The sequence below is a fragment of the Zingiber officinale genome, chromosome 4B (genome assembly GCF_018446385.1).
Source record: "Zingiber officinale cultivar Zhangliang chromosome 4B, Zo_v1.1, whole genome shotgun sequence".
In the NCBI taxonomy this organism is placed as follows: Eukaryota; Viridiplantae; Streptophyta; class Magnoliopsida; order Zingiberales; family Zingiberaceae; genus Zingiber; species Zingiber officinale.
In genome coordinates this window covers 119,472,371-119,494,015 of record NC_055993.1, presented here as the reverse complement: position 1 = coordinate 119,494,015, position 21,645 = coordinate 119,472,371, and the positions used below count along the sequence as shown (strand labels likewise).

The 21,645-nt window shown below is 32.7% G+C and overlaps 1 protein-coding gene, 1 long non-coding RNA gene and 1 other non-coding gene across 3 annotated transcripts; 2 read left to right on the top strand and 1 right to left on the bottom strand.

Annotated features, from left to right (window-relative positions):
* Positions 1-1,114: 1,114 nt before the first annotated feature.
* LOC121976246 lies at positions 1,115-4,291 on the bottom strand. The gene is made up of 2 exons (XR_006110575.1): positions 4,123-4,291; positions 1,115-1,434 (listed from the first exon to the last, which is right to left on the bottom strand). It is a non-coding gene; the product is annotated as an uncharacterized LOC121976246 (long non-coding RNA).
* A 2,302-nt stretch (positions 4,292-6,593) lies between these two features.
* TRNAG-GCC lies at positions 6,594-6,664 on the top strand. The gene has a single exon. It is a non-coding gene; the product is annotated as a tRNA-Gly (tRNA).
* Positions 6,665-15,104: 8,440 nt separating this feature from the next.
* Positions 15,105-19,443, top strand: LOC121976245 (putative disease resistance protein RGA1). The gene is made up of 2 exons (XM_042528336.1): positions 15,105-18,599; positions 19,168-19,443. The coding sequence occupies exon 1, from the start codon at positions 15,133-15,135 to the stop codon at positions 18,214-18,216; it is 3,084 nt and encodes a 1,027-aa protein (XP_042384270.1). The 5' UTR covers positions 15,105-15,132; the 3' UTR covers positions 18,217-18,599; positions 19,168-19,443.
* The last annotated feature ends 2,202 nt before the right edge of the window (positions 19,444-21,645 follow it).

The following is a 21,645-nucleotide window of genomic DNA, read 5'->3' as shown; positions in this document are numbered from 1 at the left end:
CATTGCGCTATGCTCCTGCGATGCTATGAAACCTCTCTGATAACCTATGCTCGATTTTCTTTTCTCTGTTGTTGGTATTGTTTTATTCTTGTACTTACATTTGTAAACATCTTGCGAATTATTAGTGATTGTCCAACGAAAGCACTCGACAAGTGCGGGCCTTGGAGTAGGAGTCGACGAAGGCTCCGAACCAAGTAAAAATAATTCGTATTAGCATTGTCATTCATATTTCTATTGCGTACTTAATTCAAAATTTTAAATCGTGCTAACTTTTGTTTTACAAGGTAGTTTAACCTTTATTTTACCTCAGACTAACATTTTCTTGCAGGAAAAGGACTTTCTAGAGAAAGGTGGTCTGGGCGCCCGGAATCGGTTCGGGTGCCCAGAAGGCAAAACTTATCCTGATAGATAGGCGAGCGTTGATTGGACGGTCGACGTCACAGTTTAGGCGTCCGGAACACTACAAGAAAACATGGCTTCAGAGACAAAAAAATTTGTTTCTAAAAGCCATTTTTCTGTCTCTAAACAATATTTAAAACAAAATATTCCGTCTCAAAATTCCGTTATTGAAAGCCCCGTAGCTAATTTTGAGACGGAATTATTCCGTCTCTAATTTCATAAATCGATTGAAAAACCGTTTATATATTTGTTTTAAATTTAACCAAATGAAATTAATTTCAAATACGAATTCTGTCTCTAATTTTGTTTTAAATCCGTTATTAGTCTGTCTCAAATTATATAATAAATATAATCTTAATTTGTTTATAATCCGTTTCCAATCTTATTTATAAATCTGTATATAAAATTCGTTTATACTTTTGTTTTAAATCTGTCATTAGTCTGTCACAAATTATATGTTAAATATAATTTTAATCTGTTTATAAATCTGTTTACAATCATCTTTATAAATTCGTATATAAATTTTGTCTCTCATTTTGTTTTAAATTTATTATTAATCTATTTCAAATAACATGTCAAAAATAATTTTAATTTGTTTATAAATATGTTTACAAAATTCATATTTAAATTTATCAATAATTTTTTATTATATTATATTTTTATTTTACTCTTCCACATATTATTTTAGCAAAAACAATCACACATTTCAAATAAATTAAAAATATTCGAAGCAATTAATTTTTAATCTAAAAATATCACATCATTCAAATATTCATATTATCTAACTAAATCTAATTTTTTATTTCATTTATCATGATCCTCGCGGGGACCAGATCCTCCTGGATACAAATGATTTGTATATCCAACCTCTTGAATCATCTTATGAACCATCTCCTTGAGATTTTCTTCTCTTTGTCTACCTTCCTCCATAAGTTTTTCTTCCCTTTTCTACCTTCCTCGATAAGTTTTTCTTCCCTTTGCCGATTTTCTTTGATAACGAGTTCAGCAAAGACAACAGCAGTGAACAATAAATGTCTGCAGTGAACAACACTATGTAGTATAGATTACACTATACAAATAAAATTTCTGCAGAAAATATCAAGCGTGACAAATTTCTGTAAACAAAATAAAATACACCAATACTAATAGCCTTACACCAGTATGCATGCCTCATATGTATCTTCCTTTCATATTTTAACTCAAACAAGCATTACACCAATACTAATAGCAGTAAACACTAGCATTAGGCGCTATACAGTAATTAGATCACCACTACACTTGCATATTGACAAAGCACATATAAGCAACCGATACATTTAATGCACTGGTGTTTAAAGTTCAATGACTTGCAAAAAGGCAAGTATGGAGAAGACAAACAAAGATTGAGGCACTATGCAGTAATTGAATATTTCTAGCATCTGTTGTTGTCCATACAATATAGCATTAGGCACTATGCAGTAAACACTAGCAGTAAAATTCAGTAAACACTAGTTTTGTAACACAAACAATAGTAACATCAATAACAGTACACCAATACTAATAGTAGTAGCACCAATAGAACAACCATATGAAACGGCAGAATTTCTAGTACACTAGCATAAATAGAACATTACCAAAAGAACAAACAATAGCAGTAATAGAACACTAGCAGTACATAACCAATAGAACACTAGCAGTAATAGAACACTAGCAGTAATAGAACAATAGCAATTTATGAAACAATACATAACCAATAGAACAATAGCAGTAGCACTATGCAGCAATAGAACACTAGCATAAAGTAATAAACGACAGTAAATGACAGTAAACCAATGAAGATCAAAATCAACACAATAGAATAACAGTACACCAACGAAGAACAAAAACAGCAGTAAGATTCAGTAAACAACAACAAATCTGACAAATTTCTACAAATATTTTTTATTTGCAGTAAACAACAAATACAATTCAGTAAACAAAATTTCTGCAGAATTCAACAAAGGCAACAGCAGTGGACAACAAATTTCTACAGTGATCAGCACTATGCAATACGGATTATACTGTGCAAAATACTAGCAGTAAACACTAGCAATAAACACTATGCAGTAAACACCAGTACTAACACAAACTAATAGCAGTAACACTAATAGAATAGCAGTACACTAATAGAAGCAATAAATGCCAGTACACCTATAAAGATCGAAATCAACACAATAGAATAGCAGTACACCAATGAAGATCAAAATCAACACAATAAAATTGAAAAGATTGCTAAACAAAATAACAATTATATTTAATTATAATTTTCCATTTCACTTGCACTATTATTAGAGTCGTGATCTGTTTCATCTTGTGTTTCTTCGTCTGATTCAAAATCTTCAAATTCTTCCTCCATTATCAATAATCTTGAGTTACAGGTTGAGTTATTGGAGAAAGAACTTTAGAAACAAACTGGAGTGATTGAATTATTTCTAGCAACCATCACATTAGCTAAAGTTGAACAAGAGAAATGAACCAAGCTAAGAAAGAAACTAGAGCAGTTATCAAACAATAAACCTCCAAAATCGGAAGAGCACTTCAAACAATGTTGACCATTGCATCTTATTAATTTAACTTGCTACTGATGCACTTAATTATAAATTCACAATTCATCTCCAAAGGCAATTTTCTCTATTTGAAGTTAATTCTCGAATTTGTTTCCAATCTACATCGCTCGCACTCTTTTCCTTTGCGCTTATATTACATTACAAACTTTGGAGTATTTACACTTGCTAAATGAAGATGAAAAAGAGGGGAAAAGTTTGGTTAATCTGGAAAGATGCTAAAAGGAATGTCTATACACTGAATAAAGAAATAACTCAACTAATGCTAACAACAATTATGAGAAATCTCCAGACTGCATGACGTAAACTACCAACACACGACAAAAAGATAACAAATGAGAATCAAGATAAAACATGCACCACAAACGAATCAAATAATGTGGTAACTAATGCACCAATAAAACCCTCCTTAGGTTTTCTTTAGAGATAGTTTGATCAGTGGTGTTCTACTAAAAAAAAAATCCAAAAATATATGAGCAAGATCATTGATGACTATAAGCAATGCTAGAAAGAGAAGCCTGTAAAAGGTATACATTCATGGTTGATAGACAAATAACTAACATGAAAACTTAAAATCATAAGCAACATTAAGATTGCTAACTGTACAACATATTATGGAATGGTAGTTCAAATCCTAGTTCCACTAAACAAGATTGTCGCAGAAAAGAGTCAAGTTCCTGTATCACTTGTCATTACCAATATACATTTAACACAAGACCATAACTATTTCATTTGGTTCATAGAAAGTGAGTTATCTTTGCAAAGACAGAAATCTGGAAATTGATTTTCTTAAAGAAGAGATAGAATCTTTAAAAGAGGAAATTTGTAAATCATTGGTGAACATAAATCATTTTAGGCATACAAAAGATGGAGATGTTATTCTGGATTCTATGAAAGTAACATGACTTCTTCTCTTTGCAAAGGTAACAAGAATAGGAACATAAATCATCTGTCACTTTTCCCTAAACAACAGCAATCTCACAAATTTCTGTGATTTGGTCGCTTGGGCATCTAACGTGGTTTCTGCCTCAAGTAATTATCTGGTGGCGCACGCGTCTGCGGCAGTGGCCGCCGACAAAATCAAGGGCGTGTGGCGTGGCAGTCCACACAGCAAGAGGAAGAAGAAGAAATTAGGGGTTACCTTTTGGGAGAGAGCAGCAGAGTCGGTGAGATACGAGCAACAGATTCGGTCAGATACACGACGTTGTCGAGATACAAGAAAAGTCGACGAGAAAGCAGTCAGTCAGGCAGCGATCGGCATAAAGCTTGAGTCGGCAAGGAAGATAACGTAGCGAGGGAGTCGAACGAAAAAAGTTAAACAGGATTTAACATAGGGTTTATTAAAATAAAATAAAATAATAATAAAAATAATTTAATACATTTCTTTTATAATTAAATATAAATTAAAAACCGAATTTATTTCTGTTTAAAAATATATAAACAGATTTATTGACAAATAAAGTTTCCTATCAAATTCTGTTTTAAATCTGTATTTATTTTTGTTTATAAATATTTATTTTATAAATTCGTTTTTGGTTCGTTTTAAATTTCGTCTCAAATAGTTTTTTGTATATTATATTATATTTAAATATAATTGATTAGTAATTCCGTATTAAATTCGGCTTTGATTTACTAAAAATTAAAACAGATTTTAATTCCGTTTTAAAAATCCGTTTATGAAGCCCTGTTTTCTTGTAGTGGAAGGGATCCGGGCGCCCGAAGCATGCCTATAAAAGAAGGCCTCCACGGAGCAATAAAAACAAGAACTGCTTCTATGACTGCTCCATTGCGCTATGCTCCTGCGATGCTGTGAAACCTCTCTGATAACCTATGCTCGTTTTTCTTTTCTCTGTTGTTGGTATTGTTTTATTCTTGTACTTACATTTGTAAACATCTTGCGAATTATTAGTGATTGTCCAACGAAAGCACTCGACGAGTGCGGGCCTTAGAGTATGAGTCGACGAAGGCTCCGAACCAAGTAAAAATAATCTGTATTAGCATTGTTATTCGTATTTCTATTGCGTACTTAATTCAAAATTTTAAATCGCTATTCACCCCTCCTCTAGCGAGCTCTACAATCTAACACTTCGCAGTATTGCCAATTCTAAAATGTGAGACTAAAGAGAACTCTAGATTTTTAATTAATTAATGAAAAATTTCTCAATAATACACCACAACTGAGTCTCGAGCTCTAGATCTTTGATTGATTTATGGAAAAAATTTCTAATAATACGCCGCGGCTGAGTATCGAAATCTAGATCATTGATTGATTAATGATTTTTTTTTAATAATAGACCACGGTTGAGTCTCGAACTCTAGATCCTTAATTGATGAGTTTGTGAAAATTATTAATAAATCTTGAAATTATTTTCGATGTTAAAAGAAAAGAATGATATTAACTTAATTTCATTTTAGGTTTCACTAAAGTTAGTTAATAAAGGGGATAAATTTTTAATAAATAGTAAGATAAATATAAATTTTCAATAAATTTGTTATCAAATTATTATTTTTGAAAATAAATGTATGTGATAAGTTAAAAAAAATCTACAAATGATTATAACTAAATTTAATTAAAAAGCACAAGTTGATTAATATATTAAATAAAAATTATAAATAAACATTTAAACATCATAATTAATTAAAATATTAAATAAAAAGTATATATATAGATATTAAATAAAAAATAGTAAACAAATATGTGTGATCTAATAGTATAAGGGCCAAAAAAAAAAGGCTATTGAGATGTTTTTTTTTTTGTGGCGAAGCAAGGATATGTCATATTGGAGATCATTAAAAAGTTCATTTAGAGTTATAATAATTATAGATGCCCTTAGCACCTATGTGTATGTTGTAGTACTTATCACTAATAATTAATATACTATTGTAGTAACTACGATTTGTAATATGTTGTTGACTAGCATTAGCTTAGTTGAATAGATCTTACTTGTGCACATATTGTAGCAACTATAATAATTGTTGCTACAATATACTAGTCACTAGAATTTACTTGCGTACATATTATAGTGATTATGGATCTTAGTTACTACACATTGTAATAATTATGGTTGATAATTACTACACTATAGTATTAACCCAAGTACTTACCTAATTAACAATGAAATTTTCATTTGGACCATTCAAGTAAAGAAGGGTAATTGGAGTAACAAAGAAGGGTGGAGAGATCTTGGGGTGTTTAATGAAAAAGAGTGCTCTTTTGATTTCAATCAAAGGTAAATTAAGAGACATTGGAGTTAATTAAAATAGATCTAGATGGAGTTTGATGGATTGAGACTAGAGTTTGACCTTTGGAAGAGGTCAAAATGTAAGGTAGGGTAAATGGATTAAGAGTTGAAGATGCACTAGAAGAATCACACTCTTCCCCTTTGAAACACGAGATTTAATCCGAAAAACAAAAAAACTAAATGACGAACCTTGTTTGTGTTTCGTCTTGTTGTCTCTTTGAACTCGGAAGTTTTTAAATCCAAAACTATCTTAATTATAATTATAGATAATCACTTCTATTTAACTATGGTTTATTCTTCCTTTATAGGGAGGGTTATTGTGAAAAGAAAATTAAATTTATATTAAATAATATTATAACACATCATCGAGGCACCAGTGGTCTAGTGGTAGAATAGTACCCTGCCACGGTACAGACCCGGGTTCGATTCCCGGCTGGTGCAGGTTTTGTTTTTAAGCATTATCTGTTTTTAATCCGGAAACATGCACCTAGTGGATTTTAGTTTTTAAAAAATTATATATATATATTTTTCGAAAATAAAAAAGGATGCTCCGTTTTAATTCTTTTGCTAAAGTTACTCCATGCTCCAAATTACTAAATAATTATACTTAAACAATTTTAACATTAGTCAAAATAATTCAAATATTAATTCAAACAGCTCAAAGTTGATCAAATTGATCTAATTTGATCAAAATTTGTCAGAGCAATTTTGACAATGGGCATCTTATTATTTTACATTTATTATTAAATGAATGTCTCATCCTCCGTCAATCATTTTAACTTTTTTTTTAAAAAAATTATCCTTATTTTTTAACACTATTATAATCTAAACATAATTAACAATTATAATTCATAATTGTTACAATATAAATACTTTATTTTTTATTTAATACTGATTAATATTATATTATATCACATCGATTTTGATAACACTGATAACATTTTATTATAATAACTACTACTCATAACTTTTATAATATAAATACTTCAGTCAACATAATGTAACAATAGGTACGAATTGCTATAACATAAATCATTTATTTATGATATTATGTTGTAGCAGTTAGTTACATGATCCTAGCAATTATAAATCTATAGTTGCTATAACAATATTAAAAATAAAGACAATTTTAGAAAATAAAATGTATAGAGACGGGGATATGATATCCTTTTGATAATAAATAAAAAAGATATCTTTGAATGAAAAAAACATCCTTTGCTTATTTTTTCCCCAAAAAACTACTAAAATAATTTTAGTTAGAATTGCTTCAATATAGAATAGTTGACATTTTGTTGAAATTTTGCACTTATCATTTTGAATTTTTATATTCATGAGATCGATACGGATATGACAATTCCATATTTTTTTTTAAAAAAAAATAGTTGACCAAAATTATTCTAGAGTTGCTACAATGCCATTGGACAGACATTTTCATAATATAAAACACCCTTTTAGTATTTATTTCAAAATTGAAGGATAATATGATATGATAATAAGAGACGCCATTTAAATTTTCTACCTTTGATATAAAACAAATTACACTGTCATAAGTATTAATATCTATAGTTTGATTATCATGTTATCCCTTATTTTTATAAATCTTGTACTATTTAAAAAAGTAGTTAAAATACAGGAATAAAATGAAAATTTTCTCTCCTTTAAATGCCATCCATATGAAAACTTACATTCTTGTGTTCCCAATTTGTTAAAGTCAACTGACCTTCTAAACTTCTTTGCGAGAAAACCTACGAGGTAGGTCTCATGACTTTGGGCCTCAACAATGTCAACTCTCACCTTTCAATTTTGACTCGAAGAATCTTATTCAAAACCAATGGATTTGACTTACCCTTGGATTCAGGGAAAGAGCAAAATTAGGATCCATAGCGATAACCGTCTTTCTTAAATTCTAAGTATAAAAAATATACGAGATATAGAAATAAGGGGTGAGAGAGAGGTGAATGGGAAATAAAAATATAGTCACCTCCTCTCAAAATACACATATATATATTTAGTCCTTTCAATATAAAATTTCTGATTTCATCTCGCTTGAGTTCCTTCTTCACCTATAGAATTAATAGTGAGAATTTCTAGTATACTAAAAATATTTTTATTATTTTTTTGATAATTTTTTAAATTATTTTTAGTATTTAGAGTATTTTTAATAATTCTTTATCTTTTATAGGCTAGTGTTTTGAGTTTATATAAACATTTGTTAGTTGATGTTATAAGTAATTTTTCGATTAATAATATTTTTCGCCAGTTCGGTTTATTTCTTTATGTCTTGGTATTCTTCTGAATCAATAGGTTTAAAAGATTATTTTCGAAATTCGCAGTCGAATTAACAGAATTAATATAGCCTGCATGATTATCGCTATTCTACCCAACATCAGTTGACATTAGAGCTCTTTGGATCTCATTGCATCGTGGTTGTGATCAAGATCATGAGAGTCAAGTTCCAGTTGAGAAAGCCTCGCATTGTGATCGCAGTAACCAATGTGGCAAAAGACGATTATGCTCGCCCCCAGCGCCCCTCGCCAACCCGTCCCAAAGTCAATACGGAGGAGGTAAATCACGGATAGCTACTAGCCTTTGGAATAATTACTGACACATGATAGAGATATTTACCTCGACTATGTCGAGATTCGAATCCCAAATCTCATGGTGGCAGGACATGATCATAGTAACAAAGATAAAATATTTGAAGATCTACATAGAAAAGTCATAAAGTTATCCTACCCTACCATCTAGCGACGTAAGATCTTAAAGGTTACAAGTCCCCTAATCTTAATCCAGATTCTATTTTTGCAAAACTCTATCACAATCGTGAGAACCATAGTCAAGATGAATGGTACAAACATATCGGATTTTCAATTAATTTTTCCAAGTTTTTTGATACGTTATGGACTGATAAATCATTTGATTGGCTTAACGAGTTGGAAGATAAGATCGAAATAGTTGGTGATTGAGTTTATGAAGAGGAAGAACTTGACAAGATATTTTAAAGTGGTGACTGTGAGATTATGATTGTTCGTAAGAGTTTGCTGATTCCTATGAATGATTCGGAGGATGATGACAAAATAAATGAGAATCAAATGGCTCTGCCACAATCTTCAGAAATACAAGTATGATAACAAAATAAATGAGAATCAGATGACGCACTACAGGAATTTTCTTTTAATAGGATAACAACTCTAAGAATGTTGGCTATTTCGATGAGCCTTAATGAACGTTTTTTAATTTATCTTAGTGGCTAGTGAAAATTTCTTGGAGTCAAACTAGCCACCTCTAAAATTAATCGGTTTGAAAAATTATATACTTGATATGTTACGGGAAGTCGGAGAAAAAATAAACACGGTGATTCATGGGCGTAGTTATATAAGGCTCAGGGGGTGCGGTCGCATCCCCTGAAATTCAAGAAAAATATTAATACCATGAAAAAAAATATATATAATCATAAATTTTGAAACTTTCTCGTCTTTTCATCAAAAAAATTTCAATTAAAACCCTTTCAATCTAACCCATTTTCCTCTTTTCTGGAGTCAATTTTTTTATCCGTTTTTCTTCTTCCTTCTCTAATCTCACTTTTATTTTCCTTTTTTCTTTTTTTTTTTCTTCCTATAATTTTTTTCATATTCTTTTTTCTAACTCTAATTTTACCCACAAAATCTTTCGCGACATGTGACTGTCGTTATAGTCCAAGTTGCTATCGCTAGACACCGATTGCTACCATAGTCACTGTCATTTGTTGTATGGTCGTTGTCTTCACTTGGCTAACGTCGTCTCTTCGCCGATGTTCCATAAAAAATACCTTTTAATTGAGGTGAAATTTATTTAATTGATTTCTTTCACTTAGCTAACATTGTTATTTACTATTAGCATCATCGTCATCGTTCGCTGACTCTGTCGTTTTGCCTAGTGAAAATTCTAACTACGCCACTGCGGTGATTGAAAATGGCGCCGAAGTCAAAATAAAGGAGAAAGAGGTCCTGCTCTGTGTAGGGAGTGTTCATGATTCACTATTGTACTGGATCAATATCAATTTTCTTTAGTGAAGGTCATGCCCCAATTGATGGCAGTGTCATCATGGATCAGTCATTTATTGAAGCCCATAAAAAGCCGAGCACAACTTCTTATGTCAAAATTTGAGTTTGGATTCAAAGAAATCTCAATTGATAATACAGTGCCGCTATGATATAACATAGTCGATCAAAATGTTCCTAGGAGACCGAATTGATTATTGTGTTGTAGATTTGTAGAATTAAGTAAGAATTGATTTTCTAAGTTGATAGAAATACTTTTCCATGTGGTGATTGCTTTGATTTCTTAATTTACTGCCTTCAAATAGTGTGAGACAGGGGCATACAAATTTCATCTTTTACATAACACACTTCACATTTGTGTGTTTCGTCAACATCTGCTCGCCCCTGAGTAGAGAGTACTTGGTACTTTTCTGAGTTAACTCCAATAACTCAACATCATTAATAAGTAAGGAATGCACATCGGAAATTTCCGATGTGGGACTATTCTCCCTTACATTTCCTTAATGAATAACCAACGTTATTTTGGGCCGACTTTGAACATTAATTTCTCATTCACCCTTAATCGGTTTTGAGCAAATTAATAGTCTAAATCTATCTACGCGAAACGTAGATTTCAATTTTGAAGTCAATTACGACTTTCAACAATTGATGGCTTCCGATTTTTCCTCCTCACAATCGTATTGGTCCATTTAGGCCCCAATATCCAACAGGATTCTGTTATGAAGGCTGTTCTGCAATTGTTGATTCCGGTACTTCTTTGCTGGCTGGTCCAACAATTGTCTTTACTCAAATTAACTAGAAAATTGAAGCTGAGTTTCTTGAGTCCACTGACCAATTACTTTGATCATCACAAACTGTTACAAAATGTGCAAGAGGAAGCTGACCTCAGTATATGCAAACAACTAATCCTCCGAACTTATTGGCTAAGGAATATGCTATTGGCCAACAAGACCCAGACTTGATTTTCTTCCATCCAAGGCCGAATCATCAAGTTTTGAATTTACGGATGTAATAGAGAAGTATTTTGATGCAACGGATAATGATTTACCATGTCTCTGCATTGGAATTTCAGAACATTCTGGATGCAACAATCTCTTCAATATAATTTAAGTCAAGCTAATATTAAGGTGAAGGTCATCGCCAGAGACATGCATCTCGGCGACAAGGATTTTGGCAACGGAATGGCGAACCACTTTGTGCAGAAGTTCAAGAGGAAACACAAATAGGACATTAGCGAAAATCTAGTGCAGGCTCTACTGCGACTTAGAACGGCCTACGAGAGAACCAAGAGGACTCTCTCTTCCACCGCGCATACCACCCTTGAGATCAACTCCTTGTTCGAGGGCATCGACTTCTACCCAACGATGTCTCGCTGAGTTCTTTTAAACCCGAGCTAATTGATACAGGAGGGAGAATCTAAAGATTTTTATAAATATTTTTATTTTTATAATTTTTATATATTTAGAATATTTTTGATAATTTTTATTTTTTACATGTTAGGATTTATTCTATATAATCATCTTGTTAGTTGATGTTAGAAGAAGTTTTGGATTAATAATATTTGTTGACAGAATCTTTTATTCCCTATTTTTTTGGTATTCTTTTGAATCAACATATTTTAAAAGATTATTTTCGGTATTTGTATTCGAATCAATGATATTCATAGAACCCGTAGAATAATCATTATTTTACCTGACGCCAATTTCAAACTATAATAAAATCATAACTTTTCAACATTATTGCTGATTCATGCACTTGGCCGACGAAAAAACATTTCAACCTGATTTTTTCTACACGAGATTATTCGAGTTGTTTGGGATTATTGACTAGTTGACATAAAATATGATAACGCTCATGCCAATCATTCCTCATCTCTGACCCCATGGTAAGATAGAGGTAAACCCTAAATGGAAGGGTTATTTGCCACAACTACTACTTGAATCCTTGTCCATTGATACAAGTATATCACTTAGGATTATTGATTTGTTGTAGCAAAAGGTGAAATCGTTACCTTCATTCCAAAAGAGCCCCACACATTTTAGAAGGAGTAAATCATGAGAGATATTTATCTTAACATAATAACCTTTTATACGAGGGAGATTAGACATTCAGTGAAATATTTTTATATCCGCTGAGAATTGATCCTAAGATTAAACATCGAATATCAACTTATACCAATCCGTGGGGGCGACATTATTAACTAGTGCTTCTACGACTTCCATCTGAAATTTTGCATAAAAAGCAATTTATACATTGTGTAAAATAAATTTACTATATAACCAGCAACAAGTTCGATATTCTCAGTTGGAAAATGAGCACAAACTGTATTTTGATTAACTGCTAAAAGCCATGCACATGACTTCAGCTGGAATAATGATTATCCTCAGCGTGGTATCGATTTCTTCGTTGATTCAATTATGAATGTTAAAAATAATCTTTTAAAATTTATTAATTTGAAACACTATAAAAAAAATATAAAAAGTAAACGTTACTATAGAAAAATATTATTAATAAAAAACTTTTTTCACATCAACTAACAAGAGGTTTATATATATCAAAAAGTCTAACTAACTTGTAAAACATATAAATTATCAAAAATACCTAAAATAAAAAAACTAAAAAATTATTAAAAATAATAATTTACTAAAAAAATAAAAATATTCAATAAATCCTCCTGTATCAATTGTCCCGGATTGAAAAAATTCATCTTCAAATTTAGAATAATATCAGATTGTAGTACAGGAGAAAGATCTTCTAACATCAACTAGATAATTATTTATTGTGGACGGATGCGTGCTAAATATAATTTAGCACGTTTGATTACTGAAAAATAAATAACAATTACTTTTCCTATCTCTATCTTCAATCCCTTTAACGATCAAAGTTATTGTGTCAAAAGAGTCCTCAGAGAATTGAGGTTAATTCTTGCTTTCTTATATTCTGATCCAGTCTTCCTGTCTCCAATTAGATGATCCATGGCATATCGATTCGTTAAAGAAATAGATAGAATAGTCTTTGCTGCTGAGGCAATAATATGATCATTCGATACCACTTGAGCTAGCTCTTGGTCCAAATAAACTTTAGATTGAGATCTATAGAAATGGCATGCTCTCTCTTAATTCTATGTTGAAGGGTGCTTCACAGTCTTCAAAAGGTTGAGCTTTGTTGCTAGAAATATCTAATTCAGATGCAGAATGCTCAGAATTAGTGACGACTACATTATTTCCTACACTTCTGTTCTCTGAAGCACATTCAAAGTGATCGATCTTGGTGACGCTAGGGGGCTCAAGTTCATCTTGTTGTTCTCCATGTGCGACTTTGGTACTCAAGCCTTTATTTTATATAGCAATCCTACCATGTTGATACTCAACCTTTATTTTATATAGCAATCAATTTAACTTTCACACGGTCCGACACTTCTTAATAATAAAAAATTCTCTACTTAGTTAATTAAATCAATAAATTTAATTATGATAGGAGTTTTCAAAAGTGGAAGTAAAATTACAATAAGAAAACTTACCACGTTTAAAATCTTATGTTGTTCAGCGTTGGGATAACTTTATGATTTCTCTTTATAGATCTAAAACTATCTCGTCTTGGATGTTATGATCACGGTTTAAGGTTTTCAAAGTCGGAACCTACCTATCATGATCACGCTCATGACCACGATGACCATCTATGAGATTCAAAGAGCTCTGATACCAACTGACATTGGGATAAGATAGTGATTATCCATCGAAAATAAGGAAAATAAATGACACTATCAAAAAAAAATATTATTAATCCAAAAAACTTCATCTAACATCAATTAAGAAGACACTTATATAGAATCAAAATCCTAACTTACAAAAGATGAAAATTACTAAAAATATCCTAAATAAAAAAATCCAAAAATTATTAAAAATATTAATTTACATATAAATAATAAAATCGAATGAATCTCCTGCATTAACAAACTGTATTATTCTTCTGAGTCTTCGAAATGGAGTTCTTTCGGCTGTAAAAATTGTCGGATGATACCTACTGCTCATGTTGTTGTTGTTGTAACTCAAAGCCCTGCTCAACATCTTAACAACTACAACAAATGCCAAACTACTCTATTCGCGGTTAACAGTAATTTACGAGTTTGTCAGCTCCACCACTGTTAATTAATACTTAGGTAGTCAGAAATCTGAAGATATTTCTAAGAATTCACTTAGATATCATGGATCGATAACCAGAAGAATCCATGCATGCACCAAATCATCACAATTAAATGTTCATGTCAATAATTATAAATTAAGATCCTTTGCGGACTCGAAGTATTAGACCTGCCTGAACGGCTGAACTAGCTAGATCCTTTTCCTCTATCAGTGGCTGCTATCTTAGTTCTTGTTATTTATTAGTAGTAATAACAAAGTGAGCAACAAGACAAATTATAAAAGAGAACAAAAGCGTGCGTGAACTTGTACATCTTGAGATGTATTAAAATGCATAAGAACAAGTAATATAACAAATTTATTACTTATACTAGACTTTTTTTAATAGAACTCTAATTAGAAATCTAATGGTAACTACAATAATTAAATGATGTTTTTATTAAAAATAATATTAATGCATAAATTACAGATATTTTAAGCATTGAAATTGGAAATTTGTGGCCTGTATGTGGCGTTAGCGACCGACTTAAATTTAATTAATACCCACTCCACTCACTGTCAGGGTGAGCTGGTACCATTTTAAGTCGATTTAATAATAATCCATACAAATTACAAAATGAAGACTTCAAAGTCGTCGATCGCCTGCAAATAAATGCTTCTTATTTCTTCTCCATAGCTATTGTTAGTCACATTCCACACCAAACAACTTCTGCATTCTTCATCCGGAGCTATGGAAGCAGCTTTGGTAGCTACTACAGCTCGCTTCATGGTCGATAAGGTGGTAGATCTCCTCCAACTCGACGAGAAACTCAAGACAATAACTGGTATCAAAAGGAAGATGGAGAAGCTCAAGGAGCTGTCCCCGATCATTGACACGGTGATCCAACACATCGAGTCCCGTCCTTTGATGGAAGATACTGTGAAGGAGTTGCTGAAGAAGCTCAAATACTTGGCCTACGATCTCGAGGATGTTGTGGATTACTATGACACCAAAGTCTTCCAGAAGAAGCAAAGATCAAAAGCTTTTCTAAGGCCGGTGAGTGATTTCTTCTCTGTTGATAATCAAGTTGCGTTTAAGAGTAGGGTAGGTGGCATGATAAAAGCTATAACAGACAGTCTGGATTCTATTTTGCTGCAAAAGTCCATTCTTTCCAATTTGCTACAAGAACAAGGCAGCATCCCCATGTCGGAACCAAGTCTCAACAACAGAGAGACCCACTCCCACAATAGCTTTGTTGTTGTAGGGAGAGAACCAGAGAAGAATAAGATTGTCGACATGTTAACAAAGGATGATGATGATGATGATGATGATGATGAAAGCCACCATGGCACAGTGAAGGTCATTGCCATCGTTGGGATGGGTGGCCTAGGGAAGACTACACTTGCTCAGCATGTTTACAATGATGCGAGAGTGCAAGACCATTTTGCAAGTCCAACAATGTGGAAAGTTGTTGGGGCCGAATTTAATCCCGCAGAGATAATGAAGGCCGTTTTACAACTGGCTACTGGAGGTTCATCAGTCAACATCTCAGAAATAGATTTAGTGAAGCGGAAGCTAGAAGAAGAATTGTCTGGGAAGAGATTTCTGCTCGTGCTGGATGATGTATGGAATGAAGATGCATTAAAGTGGGGTGTGCTGAAAGCAGCCTTAACATGTGGGGCGAGAGGAAGCAAAATTTTGGTGACAACCCGTAGTAAACGGGTCTCTTCAATTATGAGCTCATCCGATACCACTCACCAACTACAACAGTTGTCCAGAGATGATTGTCTGTCCTTGTTTCAACGATTTGCATTTAGAGATCAAGCAGTGGATCAAAACTTAATGGCAATTGGTGCAAAGGTTGTTGAGAAATGTGGCGGTGTTCCCTTGGCTGCCATATCTCTCGGTAGCATGCTCCGTAGCACTCGAGACGAAAATTACTGGTCCTCGGTATTGAACAGTGAAATATGGAAGTTGGGAAATCAGGAAGATAAAGTGTTAGCTGTATTAAAGTTGAGCTATGACGCTCTCCCTCTACGGTCAAAGAAGTGTTTTGCATTTGCTTCCCTATTCTCAAAAGATGTTAAGATGAAAAAGGATGAACTGATAAAACTGTGGATAGCAAATGGTTTCGTACGTTCAGAAGGAAATTTTGATGCTGAAACAGTGGGCGAGCATGTCTTTGATGATCTTGTGCTGAGATCATTCTTTCTCTTGGTACCTTCTCAATATGTAACCGAGTGCACGATGCATGATTTAATGCATGATCTGGCACGATCAGTCTCTGCAGATGTATATTGGAATTCCTATCAAGACTCGGTGGAAAATTTTGGAAACAGAACATATCATTTGCAAATTGATCCAAGAAAGTTTCCAAACATGACTCAGGACTTAAGCAAGAAACCTTTGTACTTGCGCACCTTTATGCACATATATACATTTTCACATTTGAGTATCAATCTGCTTGAACTCTTCTCAGAACTTAAACCATTGTACTTGCGGGCATTAGATTTAACTCGCGGTCGCATCAGGGAGGTGCCGACGTCAATAGGAATTCTGATACATTTGAGGTACCTCAACTTATCATGGAATCATATTGAAGTTCTACTGGACTCCATAACTCTTCTCCCTAATTTACAGTATTTCAATCTGAGTTTCAATCAAAAACTTCGAGAGCTACCAAAAAAGTTAGGGAATATGCAAAACCTTCGGGATCTTGATTTACTAAGTAATTATAGATTGACACACATGCCCTGTGGATTATCTCGACTAACTAATCTTCGAAGTTTACCTCTCTTTATTGCAAGTGGCAAGCCTGGTGCATGCTCAATTATAGAGCTTGAGAATTTGAAGCTTCATGGAAAAATGACAATTAAATTTTTAAAAGATTTTAAGAATTATTCTTGTGGTGGCAGAAAAATCTTGAATAATAAAAATCTTAATGAACTGTGCATAGTGTCTAATGAAAGATATGACAAGGGCATGTTTGTTGATCTTTGTCCCAACACGAGCTTAAAGAGGTTAGAAATATGCGGTTATAGTAGCCCACAATTTCCAGTATGGTTGATGGAGTCACAGTTGCCAAATTTGGTTGAAGTTAGTCTTGGAAACTGCAGGGGCTGTGAGCTTATTCCTCCGTTTGGAAATCTACAGTTTCTTAAGAAGCTTGACTTAGACTATATGGATGGCATTACACACTTGGGTGCTGAGTTCCATGGTTACAGAGGCTTTCCTTCCCTTCGAGAACTCAGCTTGGTACGGATGTTTAATTTAGAGGAATGGTCAGAGTCTCATGTTGTCGATCAGTTGTTTCCTTTACTGCGAAAGTTGTTGATTTCCTGGTGTCCTAAATTGAAAAGTACACCGAGACTTCCTAGAATCCAAGAGCTTAAGATATCATACAGCGAGAGCATACTCTCATGTATCGGAAGATTCACTTCTCTTTCTCTTCTCCAACTAACGGGGATGCCTGACATAGCATCTCTTCCAAGTGGCTCCATCAGAAACCTCACATCCTTGACCAAATTTCAAATTAGAAACTGCAGACAACTCCAATCTCTTCCTGTGGATGAAATGCAGTTCCTAGAAATGCTTCGTTCATTGACCATTGAAGAGTGTGATAATTTGGTATTCTTCCCGTCGGAAGTGGGGAGTCTCAGTTTTCTTTGTTTTCGATGGAATGGTGTGATACCGCAGCCAAAAGAACTCGTTCAAATCTTGAATTTAGTAGATGAGTTCCAAATAGAGATTTGTGATAACAAATTTGATTTACGTGGGCAACTGCAATACTTAACACACGCTCAAAAAATTATGTCTATTTGGTTCACATCTTAACAATCAATTAATGTTTCAGTACGGAATCAAAACATTAAGTATTTGTTGTTGTGATGAATTGGAGTCGTTTATGACAGCAGAAGCAGCAAGCAGTACTGAACTTGAACAACTATACATAAATAGATTTTCCAATCTCACGACCTTGCCTGACTGGCTACAGCATCTCAAGTCTCTTCGTATACTATCAATCTGGAACTGCCCACGATTAGAAAGGGTGCCAAGGGATTTGAAGAATCTACCTATGTTGAAAACTTTGAATATTGTCGGTTGCCCACAACTTAAAAGTAGATGTGCAAGGGAGACTGGTGAAGATTGGCCAATCATCTCAAATGTTCCAAATGTTAATATTGAATAGGCTCCTCCAGCCCGACATGGTTCGAAAGGTAAGTTAGAAAATCATTTTAGTTGAATAAAATAACATATCATTATATGTATTTCTATAGTTGCACAGCTAAACTATGTCTTTGTTGTGATATAATATGATTTCTTTTTCTTTTGTAAAAAAGTTTATTTATTTTTATTTAATTTAGCTAATTATTGAAAAGTGATAGTGTTCAAACTCATCCACTTTATACTAACCTTGATATTTTAGTTTAGTAAGCAAGTTGTTCAATCCCATCATATACTCATTTTCAAAAAGATTTTCCATATATGGAATCTTAGAACTTTCAGAATTCTCATGAAAAAAAATTCTTGACAAAATTTAGACATTTAATATATATATTTCTTGATAAAATGTATACTATCGAAAGGCACTATATATATGTTTTGTTTGCAGCAACGGCTTATAAGCAATCACAAATGTATTGTAATTCAAATGTGATAATACTGATTGGAATACTTCTAAAATAACTGGTAAGATGATATTAGATAAACATCAATTCAATTATATGTATAGTGTTGTTACCGTCCTTTTTAATAATCTTGAATTCTTTAATCTCTTGATTGTAGGATGAAAGTCGAGGGAGGAGGCTGAGCACGCATAGATCATAGTTATTGTTTAAAGGTGCATCTGTCATGCCTTATGAAGTTCTTCGCATATATGTGATTTATTTTATGTCACACCGCGATTTATTTTATTGTTTAAAGGTGAATCTGTCATGCCTTATGAAGTTCTTCGCATATATGTGATTTATTTTATGTCACACCGCGATTTATTTTATTGTTGGATATACTATGATTTTTCTCTTTTTAAGGATTATTACTATGTTGTGTGAGAAATTTGTGTTGCTTTATGGTGTATAGTTATGCAATAAATAAACAATTTGCTATTGAGTGATAGTTGTAATATAAGTTTTCCTTTAATTTAATTTTATTTTTTTGTTATTGAGATTCTTGATATATCATGTACCTCTAAAAGTGAAAAGAAATATATTTTTTATTTCATCAAAAATCTTAAAAATTTATTGGTTGATACACTTTAAAATAGTTCTATTGAGTAATCTTTTAATTTATTTTTTTTTGTGTCTGACTATTTTATTTTCTTAATTTTTTTTACATGCTTATTATTATCCATTATCCAATGGAAGTTCTTAAAATTTTATATGGAATGTTATGCTTAAAAGAACTGCCTATATCTCTGTATTGTCACTAGCTCTTAGCAATTATTATACTGACACTTCTTGTCGAGGCAGCTACATTCTTGGACATTAATGGGTCAGTTGCAGTATCTTGTTCCTCTTGTCAAACTTATACTTTCTTAGATTTATGCACTCAATGGCTATGATCTTAACCTGGCTGGCTTATATGAGTTTCTTCAACTTATTGAACTATTTGATATTTGGAAACACCATAAAACTCTCAGTCATTGTGCCATACCATCCATTTGTTTGCTGAAATTCTTCAAATTCTGGCACACTGCAATCTTGTTATGTGACTCTGACAGTGACTAGAATTCGTCTATTTATGCCTGGTTTGATACTAGTATTGACACTTTTCTCTGAATCCTAATTGCGGTCTTGTGCAATAGAAATGTCACCTTGTGAGCCGATTAAGTGAGGTTTAAGGCATCGAAGTAGCCTCATTACCCTCATCGAAGTAGCATCATCGAGGTTTAAGGCATCATTCCCCATGGTTTGAAATAAATTGAAATTCCTGAGTTTCTCAAATCCATATCACACAGGAGCAGGATGGACGAGAAAGTCTGATCTTAGTGATAGCACCAACAGTAGATTTCTGGCACTATTCATCTTTGTGGCTATTTGCATTTGATCAAGTTCTATTTGCAATATATAAACTTAATCATTGTCTAATTCCCTCTGGTGCTATGTCTAGAAGCTTACGTACCTTAGCATATAATAATATTTATAATCATAATATTTATAATTATAGCAATGAATATGATAAATTTGAAAATATTGTCTTATGTTATTGATTCATGTCGATTTTGATTATAATACCTGATATGGTTGAAATCAATTCAAGATTATTATTCATTATTATCTTCTTTGCTGTCATTATCCTTCAACAAACTCAACAGGAGTACTTGGACATTGATTTTGATTGCTAGTTTGGTAAAACATTGTATGGATAATGGTTTGATGAATATATCAACAATTTGATCTTAAGTAGAGATGTAAGAAACGGAAAGTTGTCGAGTTATCACACGTTCACGGACAAAATGAAAATCAATCTCAACATGTTTGGAACAAGCATGAAGACTGGATTTGCGATAAGATATGTCGCTTTAATATTGTCACACTATAATAGAGGAGTAGCACAGTAGAAAGGGAGCAACTTTGTAATGCATACTTTTTAACCAACGATCAGGGAGCAACTTTGTAATCATGTATTGCAACGATAGTCATGAAAACTCGCACCAATTGGAGCAATAAAGTTATGAAAACCATCCTCTCGGGATGGACTAGTGGCTAGTACATAAAGTGTTACCATATTGAAGTCTGAGAGTCAAATCTTAACTAGTAGCCAGGTTCCTGCCCTCCTTTATGCACTAGTGATTATCCGGGCTACTATCCCCGTGATTTACCTCTTCCATGTTGACCTAGGGACGGATTAACAGAAACGCTGGGACTGAACGAATCACCTTTTACCACAACAAAGTCATGAAAACTGCTCCAATTGGAGCAACTTTGTAAAATTGCTGCATCGATGTTGGTACACTTTTGATATTTATTTCAAAGTGTGGTACACTTTTGATAGTAATGATAATAAGGACGTCCTTTTAATTTTCTACCTTTTATATAAAAAAAATTCACGCTTTCATAAGTATTAATATCTATAGTTTTGTTATCATGTTATCCCATATTTTTAACAATTAAGGGGAGAATTAATAACACTCATCTATGAAAGTGATCCTACCAAAGTATAAAGGTAAAATAATAATAGTGAAACTATTTTAAAAGGTAGTTAAAATACAATAATAAAATGAAAATTTTCTCTTCTCTAAATGGCATCTATATGGAAACTTAC

Excerpts from the sequence above, each read along its gene's own strand:
- LOC121976245 (XM_042528336.1), top strand. The coding sequence starts at position 15,133 with ATGGAAGCAGCTTTGGTAGCTACTACAGCTCGCTTCATGGTCGATAAG.